This window comes from Notolepis coatsorum (genome assembly GCF_963971535.1).
Source record: "Notolepis coatsorum genome assembly, chromosome: 1".
Lineage (NCBI taxonomy): Eukaryota > Metazoa > Chordata > Actinopteri > Aulopiformes > Paralepididae > Notolepis > Notolepis coatsorum.
This window is the reverse complement of record NC_140165.1, coordinates 58906911-58920605: the sequence shown is the minus strand read 5'-3', so window position 1 is coordinate 58920605 and position 13695 is coordinate 58906911. Positions and strand designations below refer to the sequence as shown.

At 46.5% G+C, this 13695-nt stretch overlaps 1 protein-coding gene across 1 annotated transcript in view; it reads left to right on the top strand.

The window, feature by feature from the left end:
* Positions 1-13695, top strand: part of cyp4f3 (cytochrome P450, family 4, subfamily F, polypeptide 3) — a gene marked incomplete at both ends in the record, with an annotated part of 92395 nt that overhangs the window by 35155 nt on the left and 43545 nt on the right. The window contains 4 exons of the mRNA XM_084321615.1: positions 3130-3183; positions 4438-4565; positions 5368-5489; positions 6963-7109. Of these exons, the coding sequence (XP_084177741.1) occupies positions 3130-3183; positions 4438-4565; positions 5368-5489; positions 6963-7109 (451 nt within the window). The remainder of the gene's footprint in view (positions 1-3129; positions 3184-4437; positions 4566-5367; positions 5490-6962; positions 7110-13695) is intronic.

Here is a 13695-nt window from a genome sequence, read left to right as displayed (position 1 = left end):
AAAGTCCCCTCAGAGCTAATAAAGTCTCCTCAGAGCTAATAAAGTCTCCTCAGGACTAATAAAGTCCCTCTCAGAGCTAATAAAGTCTCCTCAGGACTAATAAAGTCTCCTCAGAGCTAATAATGTCTCCTCAGAGCTAATAAAGTCTCCTCAGAGCTAATAAAGTCTCCTCAGGACTAATAAAGTCTCCTCAGGACTAATAAAGTCTCCTCAGAGCTAATAAAGTCTCCTCAGGACTAATAAAGTCTCCTCAGAGCTAATAAAGTCTCCTCAGGACTAATAAAGTCTCCTCAGAGCTAATAAAGTCTCATCAGGACTAATAAAGTCTCCTCAGAGCTAATAAAGTCCCCCTCAGAGCTAATAAAGTCTCATCAGAGCTAATAAAGTCTCCTCAGGACTAATAAAGTCTCCTCAGAGCTAATAAAGTCTCCTCAGGACTAATAAAGTCTCCTCAGAGCTAATAAAGTCTCCTCAGAGCTAATAAAGTCCCCTCACGACTAATAAAGTCTCCTCAGGACTAATAAAGTCTCCTCAGGACTAATAAAGTCTCCTCAGAGCTAATAAAGTCCCCTCAGGACTAATAAAGTCTCCTCAGAGCTAATAAAGTCTCCTCAGAGCTAATAAAGTCTCCTCAGAGATAATAAAGTCTCCTCAGAGCTAATAAAGTCTCCTCAGGACTAATAAAGTCTCCTCAGAGCTAATAAAGTCTCCTCAGAGATAATAAAGTCTCCTCAGAGCTAATAAAGTCTCCTCAGGACTAATAAAGTCTCCTCAGAGCTAATAAAGTCTCCTCAGAGCTAATAAAGTCCCCTCAGAGCTAATAAAGTCCCCCCCAGGACTAATAAAGTCTCCTCAGAGCTAATAAAGTCCCCTCAGGACTAATAAAGTCTCCTCAGGACTAATAAAGTCCCCTCAGGACTAATAAAGTCTCCTCAGAGCTAATAAAGTCTCCTCAGAGCTAATAAAGTCTCCTCAGGACTAATAAAGTCCCCTCAGGGCTAATAAAGTCTCCTCAGGACTAATAAAGTCTCCTCAGGACTAATAAAGTCTCCTCAGAGCTAATAAAGTCTCCTCAGGACTAATAAAGTCTCCTCAGGACTAATAAAGTCTCCTCAGAGCTAATAAAGTCTCCTCAGAGCTAATAAAGTCTCCTCAGGACTAATAAAGTCTCCTCAGAACTAATAAAGTCTCCTCAGGACTAATAAAGTCCCCTCAGAGCTAATAAATTCTCCTCAGAGCTAGTCCCCTCAGAGCTAATAAAGTCCCCTCAGAGCTAATAAAGTCTCCTCAGAGCTAATAAAGTCTCCTCAGGACTAATAAAGTCCCTCTCAGAGCTAATAAAGTCTCCTCAGGACTAATAAAGTCTCCTCAGAGCTAATAATGTCTCCTCAGAGCTAATAAAGTCTCCTCAGAGCTAATAAAGTCTCCTCAGGACTAATAAAGTCTCCTCAGGACTAATAAAGTCTCCTCAGAGCTAATAAAGTCTCCTCAGGACTAATAAAGTCTCCTCAGAGCTAATAAAGTCTCCTCAGGACTAATAAAGTCTCCTCAGAGCTAATAAAGTCTCATCAGGACTAATAAAGTCTCCTCAGAGCTAATAAAGTCCCCCTCAGAGCTAATAAAGTCTCATCAGAGCTAATAAAGTCTCCTCAGGACTAATAAAGTCTCCTCAGAGCTAATAAAGTCTCCTCAGGACTAATAAAGTCTCCTCAGAGCTAATAAAGTCTCCTCAGAGCTAATAAAGTCCCCTCACGACTAATAAAGTCTCCTCAGGACTAATAAAGTCTCCTCAGGACTAATAAAGTCTCCTCAGAGCTAATAAAGTCCCCTCAGGACTAATAAAGTCTCCTCAGAGCTAATAAAGTCTCCTCAGAGCTAATAAAGTCTCCTCAGAGATAATAAAGTCTCCTCAGAGCTAATAAAGTCTCCTCAGGACTAATAAAGTCTCCTCAGAGCTAATAAAGTCTCCTCAGAGCTAATAAAGTCTCCTCTGAGCTAATAAAGTCCCCTCAGGACTAATAAAGTCTCCTCAGGACTAATAAAGTCCCCTCAGGACTAATAAAGTCTCCTCAGAGCTAATAAAGTCTCCTCAGGACTAATAAAGTCTTCTCAGGACTAATAAAGTCTCCTCAGAGCTAATAAAGTCTCCTCAGGACTAATAAAGTCTCCTCAGGACTAATAAAGTCTCCTCAGAGCTAATAAAGTCTCCTCAGAGCTAATAAAGTCTCCTCAGGACTAATAAAGTCTCCTCAGAACTAATAAAGTCCCCTCAGAGCTAATAAATTCTCCTCAGAGCTAGTCCCCTCAGAGCTAATAAAGTCCCCTCAGAGCTAATAAAGTCTCCTCAGAGCTAATAAAGTCTCCTCAGGACTAATAAAGTCCCTCTCAGAGCTAATAAAGTCTCCTCAGGACTAATAAAGTCTCCTCAGAGCTAATAAAGTCTCCTCAGAGCTAATAAAGTCTCCTCAGGACTAATAAAGTCTCCTCAGGACTAATAAAGTCTCCTCAGAGCCAATAAAGTCTCCTCAGGACTAATAAAGTCTCCTCAGAGCTAATAAAGTCTCCTCAGGACTAATAAAGTCTCCTCAGGACTAATAAAGTCCCCTAAGACCTAATAAAGTCTCCTCAGGACTAATAAAGTCTCCTCAGAGCTAATAAAGTCTCCTCAGGACTAATAAAGTCTCCTCAGAGCTAATAAAGTCTCATCAGGACTAATAAAGTCTCTTCAGAGCTAATAAAGTCCCCCTCAGAGCTAATAAAGTCTCCTCAGAGCTAATAAAGTCTCCTCAGGACTAATAAAGTCTCCTCAGAGCTAATAAAGTCTCCTCGGGACTAATAAAGTCTCCTCAGAGCTAATAAAGTCTCCTCAGAGCTAATAAAGTCCCCTCACGACTAATAAAGTCTCCTCAGGACTAATAAAGTCTCCTCAGGACTAATAAAGTCTCCTCAGAGCTAATAAAGTCCCCTCAGGACTAATAAAGTCTCCTCAGAGCTAATAAAGTCTCCTCAGAGCTAATAAAGTCTCCTCAGAGCTAATAAAGCCCCCTCTGTTAGGACTAATAAAGTCCTAATGCTAGTCTAGTCCATTCTGGGCGACCAACTGACTGACTGTCTTGTTTTCTATTGTAGCTTCCATCACAGTGAAAGATGAGTTATTCTATGGCTTCCTGCGCCCGTGGCTAGGTAAGTGATTATATCTACCTAGTTGATGTTGTGTTATTCTATGGTTAGGTAGAAGGTTAGAAGGTATCCACATTTTGTTGATTTTTCATCTTATAAACCTAACCCTTAACCTCACTGTTTATAAACATAACCCTTATCTTAACCTTACTGTAACTTAAAATAAAGAGACATTTTCTTTTAATATTATAAAAGGTTATTATGCATTTATTTTCAACATAGTCAAGTTTCAAGTTCAAGTTTCTTTATTAGTTGTCATACAGAAGTACAGAATACTTTTATACAAAATGCTTCTTTCTGTTACGCTCCAGAGACTGTGCTAGACAAAAATAGACAAGTATAAAATAAGTATAGCAAGTATAAAATAGAAGTCAAGTACGTAGACACAAGTTTTCAGTATGTACATATATACAATGTTCAATGCAGAGTAGAAGTAACTGAGTTACCATACAATATACTATACAATATAATAATATACAATATACTATACAGTGCAAAGCAGAAATGGGATGAGGTACAATTTACAGTAAGGTGTAATGAGGTATGGGTTGTAGTGCAAATTCTTTACCAATAAATATAAAGTGTGTTTAGGTGTTCTAAAGTGGGTAAAGTGGGTGCTGCAGTGAGTTGTTTGTTTAAAGTGAGTGTGTGCATGTGGATGTGTGTGCTGTGAGTGCATTTGATGGTTGTTACATAGTGTTATTGTTCGTTGAGCATCCTGATGGCCTGGGGATAGAAGCTTCTTCTGAGTCTCTCTGTGCTTGCTATGAGACTCCGGTATTGCTTGTCTGACCGCAGCAGTTCAAAGAGGCAGTTGTTTCGGTGGCTGGAGTCTTTGATAATTCTCTTAGCCTTACCCATGCACCGCTTGTTGTAAATATTCTGGAGAGTGGGAAGCCCCCCTCCAATTGTGCGTTCGGCTGAACGGGCCACTCTCTGTAGTCTGCTACGGTCTTGTGCGGTGCTATTCCCAAACCAGGAGGTGATATTGCCAGTCAGGATGCTCTCTATTGTACATGAGTAGAAGTTCTTAAGGATCTTCTGACTGATTTGGAACTTCCTTAGGCGCCTGAGGAAGTAGAGGCGTTGCCGTGCCTTCTTCACAACACTGTCAATGTGTGTGGTCCATGTCAAGTCCTCGGATATGTGGACTCCGAGGTACTTAAAACTGTTCACTCTCTCAACCGGTGCACCGTCGATGCTGAGGGGGCTGTAGTCCCTGACTCATAGTCTGTAGTGTCTCTCATCCCACCCCAGGACAGAGTCTGTTGCTAAGCAACGGGGAGGAGTGGTCTCGTAAGAGGAGGCTGCTGACGCCAGCGTTTCATTTTGACATCCTGAGGACCTACATCCCTGTGTTCAACACCTCCACACACACCATGCATGTGAGATACACACTCACACACATACACACAGACACACACACACAGACACACACACAGACACACTGCACGTGAGAGACACACTCACACACACACACACAGTTCAAATCAGCTGTCAGTATTTAAACCAGTTCACACCAGCTATCAGAATTTAAACCAGTTCAAATAGGCTATCAGAATTTAAACCAGTTCAAATCAGCTAACAGAATTTAAACCAGTTCTGAAAAGGAGCGCTCCTGTTCATGGCCGCCTAGTTATAGTTGAAAGTGGGGGTGCAAGAATATAATTTTTATTAAAAAAAAATTTTTATTATAATTTTTTTTTTTTTATTTATTTTTTTGACAGGCAAGGGGTGGTTTGGAGGGGGTCCGGCACGACCCCCTCCCTGGCAGACTTTTTTTTAAATGTAATGCACCTGTACGTGCAATTTCCTGCAATATAGAGCCTTCAATCTTGACCAATAAAGCTGCTCTTTTCACTATAAAACTCATTTTATATTGCAGTATGATAGCCAATTACTATAATAATAATATATTATACTGTATATACACTGTATATTGATTTTTCGCTCATTCATTTTTATTAAATCAATCTCCTTTCAAATAGGCCAAGTTTTTAATAAGAAAGAGAAAAAAGATATATTTCCATTACCTGTAAATCTTGTGTCTCTTTCTCTCCTTCTCTGCCTTCTCCCTGAGTCTGCAGTGCACAATCATGACATCAATCTAAAAAAAAAAAAAAAAAAGAAAAAAAAAATACCAAATACTTTTCTCTCTCTCTTCATCCATGTCGCTCCCCATGTCAGGCAAAGTGGCTCCGGCTGGTGTCTGAAGAACAGAACAACCTGGAGATGTTTCATCACATCAGTCTGATGACCCTGGACAGTTTAGTGAAATGTGCCTTTAGCTACGAGACCAACTGCCAAGAGTAAGGACTCCATTCTATTGTATTATATTCTACTCTATTTTATTGTAGACAGTTTAGTGAAATGTGCCTTTAGCTACGAGACCAACTGCCAAGAGTAAGGACTCTATTCTATTGTATTGTATTGTATTGTATTTTATTTTATTGTGGACAGTTTAGTGAAATGTGCCTTTAGCTATGAGAGTAACTGCCAAGAGTAAGGACTCCATGCTATTGTATTGTATTCTACTCTATTTTATTTAATCTTTTTGCATTTCGCTGTAGACCGCAGTAGCTGGTGATAGAAATATAGGCTATATTTCTATCACCAGCTGCTGCGGTCTACAGCGAAATGCAATTCATGCCACGAAACTGCCTAAAATATATTATATACAATATATCGTTTTATATATAATTGTATCAACAGATAGTAGGTAGTGCACACATGCACTGCATGGCACAATATAGGGCGAATTTCTCTAGCCGAGAGGGGCTGCCGATTTGGGGGGGATAGATTCGTTCAGGTGTGGCTGGTCATGTGAGACGCACGGCCGCTTGTGTGCACCTCGAGGCGGGCAGCGTCAGCGCGAGGCAGCCCCCCCCCCCGCATCTCTCTCCCAGACCCGTCAATAGGTCACCCTAACCCTGCTACATTTCTACCCAATGTCAGGGTATTTTATAACGTTAGCGTTTCGCCATTTCCTGACCAATATGCATCAATTCTTTTCTTCTAATGAGCACATAATGTGAGTATAATACGCTGGGATATTATGTATAAAATGTAGAAATTAATATGACTGGCCTTCTTCCCTCAGAGCGAGCCCGCACCGAGTACTGGCCGCGATAAGGGGGCGTGCTAGCGTAGGGTCACGTGGGCGTCGTGGCCAATCAGAGGAAGCCGGAAACCGAGCGGCGTTGTAGAAGGCATAGACGCGTCCGGGAGGCCGGAGACTATCACATGCTATCCTCCGACACATGTGCAGCCAGCCGGCAGCCAGCCTGGCAGCTCAGATTCTCACTGGGAGAGTGTAACGTGTGGAAGGTCACACTACCTCCCTCCAGATCCTTCCTTCGCTGAGCAGGCGCCCCGACCGAACTGTAGGAGTATTTTTCTGTTTACAACGCCCAGGACCCACCCATCAGCTTTCCCACCCTCTAATACTGCCAATTGTATTAGTACGGATGACCAGCCAAACTGAAAACAATGTGGAGAGCTGGGATCGAACACGCGAACCCAGCGTCTCCAGCATTGGTGGTGAGTGCCTTGCCCACTGCACCACCTGGCCGCCCCTACTCTATTTTATTGTCGACAGTTTACTGAAATGTGCCTTTGGGTATGAGACCAACTGCCAAGAGTAAAGACAGACAGACAGACAGACTGATTGATTGATTGATTGATTGATTGATTGATTGATTGATTGATTGATTGATTGATTGATTGATTGATTGATTGATATTAATCCCATCACATGTGATCTGTTACCCCTAACCCCACAGGAGATCCAGTGAGTATGTCTCGGCCATCTTGGAACTCAGTGACCTCATCATCGACCGGCGTCGGAAAGTTCTCCACCACTGGGACTGGATCTACTGGAGGACTGAGCAAGGAAGGCGGTTTAGACAGGCGACCAACACAGTACACAGGTAGGTCCTACAGGCGACCAACACGGTACACAGGTATGTCCTACAGGTGACCAACACGATACACAGGTAGGTCCTACAGGTGACCAACACGATACACAGGTAGGTCCTACAGGTGACCAACACGGTACACAGGTAGGTCCTACAGCTACAGGTGACCAACACGGTACACAGGTAGGTCCTACAGGTGACCAACACGGTACACAGGTAGGTCCTACAGGTGACCAACACGGTACACAGGTAGATCCTACAGGTGACCAACACGGTACACAGGTAGGTCCTACAGGCGACCAACACAGTACACAGGTAGGTCCTACAGGCGAGCAAGACAGTACACAGGTAGGTCCTACAGGTGACCAACACGGTACACAGGTAGGTCCTACAGGTGACCAACATGGTACACAGGTAGGTCCTACAGGTGACCAACACAGTACACAGGTAGGTCCTACAGGTGACCAACACGGTACACAGGTAGGTCCTACAGGTGACCAACACGGTACACAGGTAGGTCCTACAGTTGACCAACACGGTACACAGGTAGGTCCTACAGGTGACCAACACGGTACACAGGTAGGTCCTACAGGTGACCAACACAGTACACAGGTAGGTCCTACAGGTGACCAACACGGTACACAGGTAGGTCCTACAGGCGACCAACACAGTACACAGGTAGGTCCTACAGGTGACCAACACGGTACACAGGTAGGTCCTACAGGTGACCAACACAGTACACAGGTAGGTCCTACAGGTGACCAACACAGTACACAGGTAGATCCTACAGGTGACCAACACGGTACACAGGTAGGTCCTACAGGTGACCAACACAGTACACAGGTAGGTCCTACAGGTGACCAACACAGTACACAGGTAGGTCCTACAGGTGACCAACACAGTACACAGGTAGGTCCTACAGATGACCAACACAGTACACAGGTAGGTCCTACAGATATAAAGACAGACTGATTGTGTTGCTTTGCGCTCTGTGGACATGGAGATACCACCTGGCTGTGTGTTGATAACATACGGTTATCCTATAACCATAGTTATATGAGTAATAGCGGGCGGCGCTCTGCGCTGCCTACTGGAACATATCCTATATCAGTCTAACTACTGAATACATTTCACCACGTGTACATGTACACACCCATCCGCCTGGCCACACCCCCATCCGCTCCTCTACATAAGCAGGGGTGTGGCCATACTAACAGCTCCTTCCCAAGTCTTTCACCACCGAAGGCGAATACCACGGGGTCCTCAGGGAGTCCAGCGCAGAGCGCCGCTATTACTCATATAACTATGGTTATAGGATAACCGTATGTTATATATCGTATAGCTTACGCTCTGCGCTGCCTCCTGGAACACAGGAGCTGAGGAGAGCGGAAGCTCGACAAATGTACCTGCTGAGGCACCCCACCATCAGAACCGGGGAGGACCCGAGCCCCCGGACCCCCCTAGTGGAGGACGGGAGGGAATCGGATCCGACTGTACGAAGAGGGTTTAGCAACTCAACGCACAGGGTGAGCAGACCGTGGGACTTACCTTCCCACAGAAGAACCCACGACTACACAGGCGCGCAACCCACATGCCACTAGGGAACGAACGGGAAGAAAAAAAAACTGTTACAACCCCCAATATCACGGGGTCAGGTCAAAAAACCCAACCCCGTGGCAAGGCCGTAGCAGCGGAGCGCGAAGGAGGACCCAGCCCCAGGAAGGGACTGGACCCCCGGAAAAAGGGGGCCTGGTGAGGCCCTGAGCATCGAGACCCCACCAGGCGGTCACTAGTGACACCACCCCCGACATCGCCAGCGTATCGGACAGGGCCCATCCAAGAGCAGGCCCTTCCCCCCTACAGCACGCCGCCCTGAAGCACTCAAGAGGCTACACCCCCACAGCGGGACCAGGCAGCGCACCGGGGAGACAATCCCCAAACAGGTTGATCCCTCAATCCAGGTAACAGCACAAAAGGACTCGACCTGAGCCTGGAGCACTGCGGACTAGACAGGCGCCAAAGGGGTCTGCTGAAAACAGCACCCCGGCGAAAGGGGCGTACGGTATGCTGTGCACCATGTCGCAGCCTCCACAAAAAAAACCCACCCTCTAGAGCGGCCGAGGCAGAGAAGGCTGACACAATTGGCAGACGTCATGAAAGGTGCGGGGGCACACTCACAAGCCCGGCCTATCCCGAGAGTCGACTCCGCTACCAACACACCTGGAAACCAACCACCACCTAACAGGAGGCGGTTGTTCCTATAACCCCCCAAGAAAAAACTCCAAAACACAACTGCGGGTATACACCGGCTATACAGCAGTACAAGTGTTTCAGTTCTCAAGAAGGGGTTAACCCAGGCCAACAGGTTGACGAGAACGAGTCTGGACCTGGGCCCGGCGGACCGGGACGTACACAGGGATGCCAGAGGGGTACAAGAACCACCTGGACAGCCCCCTCCCAGCCCCGCCAAGCAGGAGAAGAGAGGGGCGAAAAAAGAATGGAGAAGGACCAGGCTCCTTTAGCATAGCGCAAGGTACAACACAATATGGACCAAGCAATAGTGAAGGATAACACGCAGTGACATAACCACGAACACCTCCATAACATCAAACCCTGCAACGCCCGGGCCAACCCGGCATTTTCCCCCCGAAAAAGCACAAGTCCCTCAGGGTACCAGAACAGCAGATCTGCGCCCCGGCGGACAACGGGTTAACTGACCTGGTCCGGCGCGACCAAAACCAGTCCCGTGTCCTAATCACGCCACCATCCCCAGTCCCAAGAGGGGGGTAGGTACGCGTGTCGATCCAAAACATCACAGAGTGCGCCACCAAGACGGTCAGAACATAAAGCACCGCGCCCGGTGGCCCACCCCAAAAGCGTGAGACCCCTCCGCCAATGCTTTGATCTATTCCTTTATCTCCCCCCAGAGATGAACGAGAATTCATCGAGACTAACCTAGTACACTGCCGCTCGGAAGAGACAAAACTCCATCCTAGTTGCCCCATAAAAACGCTGTTTCAATGATGAGCAACCAAGGCGCGCAAGCCCATGCGTGGTTCCACACAGAAGCACCCAGGGCCAGCACTATGTACACGTCGAGACCCAAAACATATCAATGGTAATTCTAACAAGAACCCAGATAACGTTCCCTCCAAGCCGCCTGGGAGAGCGGCAGGAAGCTGGCCAAGACACAGATATGGGTCCCATATGACTCGTCCGAGGGAAAACACCCCTGTCAACCCTGCCCTGTATAAAAGAGAGTAGACAGGGAACCCCCAGAGAGACTTCCCACGTGAGTAATAATTGAAAAGATATATGTAACATTGAGCTACGTGACCAAGCTCAAGACATATGCAACAGAGCGCAGAGCAGAACTTCTTTTTAAGTTCTCACGCACCGCATAACTCATCTTGACAATAACAGAGGTCCACAACATGGAGCCTGAAAAGAACTCACGGAAGTCTCACAACCATTAGAAACGCGCCCAGTGACGTACTCTATGGCGGGGGGAATTCCGTGACCCACCTGTCCAAATATGGCGTGGGACCAGGGAACTCCCCCCCCCCCCCCTCCCTACCCTGTGACGCGCTGACCCAGCAACGACACAGGAAGCCTGAAGGACAGGAGGTCCAACCCCCTGACCAATCAGAAAAAAGGGGAGGGAGGGTTTATCAGTTCACCCCCTCATGACCCCTCACCCCTGATACGATGCAATGACAAAGCAGAGCCATGACACCAGTCATAGCGTGCCACACGAAGCGCATGTATACCTGTCAAGGTAACAGCTTCACATAGGCTCATGTGCAAACCTGCCACCTGAATTTTTACACCTTTACTCCAAAGGAAGAAAAAACACAGACCAAGAGAGGGGCCAAGGGCCCTGGTACAAGAGCTTACACATGTAACTTCTGTAGGCCAACACCTAACCCAGTTGTGGATTTTAAACGTGAAAACGACACACACAACCCTCCATCACAACAAAAAAGGGCAAAAACTCTCACTACTGTAAGAGGAACGCTGTTTTTCATGACGAGAGAAGACACAAGTCCTCGATTAAGTACTGGTCACAGGCCTTGCTAAGTCCACATGACAGCGACCAAACAATTTTCAGAAAAAAATTGTCTCTCTAAGCAAGAGCACAACCCCAGCAGAAGCTGAGGGGTTACACCGTATCCCCAAAAACATAGTGAAACAACACACATATTGTAAACAAAATCATGTTTGAGGGGAGGGGGGGGGGGGGGGGGGGGCCCAGGGGAAAACCGGGGAAACCCACCCCTCACCACCTTACCCCTGATATGACGCCAATGTGTAGAGTAAGCTTTACATCATGCACGCCAGCACAGCCGAAGACCTTGTTTGAACAAGCCCTGCTCATGTGTGAAAAAAACTTGCCACTTGTTATTGTCATCACAAGCTGAGAGAGGGACTCATCCCTCGATCACATGCCACTATGCACAGCATTGTAGGGTAACCCAGCCAGTTGAGGGCTCAGCCACATTGTCTAACGTTACATGAACACACACAACTTCTCATCATACAACAAAAACCCAGTTCATCTTTACTCACGTAAAAAACAACGCTGTTTCGAGGTAGAGAGAAAAGCACACGCTTTGGCCAACGCTACCCAAGCTATACAAGCGACCAGACAATTCACACACAGCACATGTCGTATCTCCAAATGTAGAGAAGTAACATATGTTTTGCCTGGAAAAAAACATCGTTATTAACAAAACATTCGGGAGGGGAAGGAAGGAAGAGTGGGGTAATGTCCAAAGGACATCTTACCTGCACCAAGGAACGCAGGGCGAAAGGCTGCAACACAGGCTGGTCTCCACGTTGACGAAAGGCCTCTCGCTGGCGGGGCAAAAAGAAGCTATGGCCGGAGCCTTGCTCCGGCAAGACGCCCCCCTCCTGCAGCCGGTCATGGTGCAGGCCCGACTACATCTTCTGTCAAAGATGATGTCGTAGTCAGAGTGCCAGGGCTTGCTATTCTCACGGCTAATGTTTAATGGTTGTAGCACAAGCTAACAGCTAACTCTAGGCTAACTGATAGCATCAAGCTAACGTTCACAGCCGAGCGAAAACGGGCAGCTAACGTCGTAGCTAAACAGCTAACTGGCTAACAGTTAGCTCAACCCGGCTAAGAAACAAGCTAAGCGGCTACCACTGAAAACTGTACAACGTGAGAAAAGCAATACAGGCCAACACTTCAGACAGCCGCTGTCTTTTCCTCTTCTCATCCGAAGAGAGTAGGGAAAAAGAAGGCAATACACGTCCCACTACAGAACAGTGTTTACCATAGCGGTGCCGGACAAGTAAGTCCCTCGCGGACTATAGACGACTTGAGCATGGAGATATTCTCATAATGAAACACTAAGCTCACCTCCCTTGCACCGGGGCTTTAAATTTTTTTGAAAAAACGGGGCCAGCGCGGCGACAGTGAGTATCCGTTTGTCCAGAGACCCGGGGAATTGAACCACAGATTCGGAATCACGGTCCCAGGAAAACAAAGCTCTCGATGAGGAGCTCATGTTAACGTGGGCATCAAACCAGAACCTTCTCCACGCCGCTAAAAGGCAGCGAAAAAAGCCTGGAGCCGGACCTTCGTAAGCTGTGTAGCTGTTCCCCCCACAACCAACACACCTGGCTCCCGCGTTGCAAAAACATCCCCCGCCCCAGAGAGGCCGTCAGCCCTCACACGGCAGAGCGCCTCCCAAGCAAAGTGTCCAACTGCAGAGCCGGAGGTAATGCCGGCGGGGATTTGCTCAGCAACGCGAGCCGCTAATACGAAGTGCCGGTGGAAGTCAGAATAATCATCATCTTCTAGACACTCCGGTGGCGAAGACATTATCGCTGTATTTCCTCTAAGAATAGTGAGAGAGAAAACAAAGATATAATGTCAACGCAGCTCCTTCTCTTCAACGTAGCTCCTTTCCAACAATTTTCGTTACTAAACTCAAGTGGTGTATACAGACACTTGCCGGTGGTGAAAATAAGGAAGGAGCTGTTAGTATGGCCACACCCCTGCTTATGTAGCGGATGGGGGTGTGGCCAGGCGGATTGGTGTGTACATGTACACGTGGTGATATTTATTCAGTAGTTAGACTGATATAGGATATGTTCCAGTAGGCAGTGCAGAGTGTAAATCAAATCAAATCAAATCAAATGTATTTGTAAGGCCCGACAACACACATTAATGTCCCCATGGGCTGTACACCTCTTCTTTAAACAAGTCAAGAAGAAACATAACAATAAGTCAAGAACAGAACAAGAACACCATAAGGTCCCACAAATTTAAAATAAATGCAAATAAATGAAAGAATGCAAGCACTCCCAGACATACCCCACGCGAAGGTAAGGAAAAACTCACTAAAACCTAACAATAGGGAAAAATGCTCCACAGGCAGTGTGGAGGAGAGAAACCTTAGAAGGGCCATTCAAGGGGGGATCTCCCTTCTTAGATGTCGGTGATAGTAGTGTTGCAGACTAACAGTTGGTAAGCATGCACTCATGTGTGTAGTGAACAGTGATGCCACAGATTATCCGATTACTGATTATTGATTACTCCTTTAAAAAGTAATCCAAGTTACTTTAC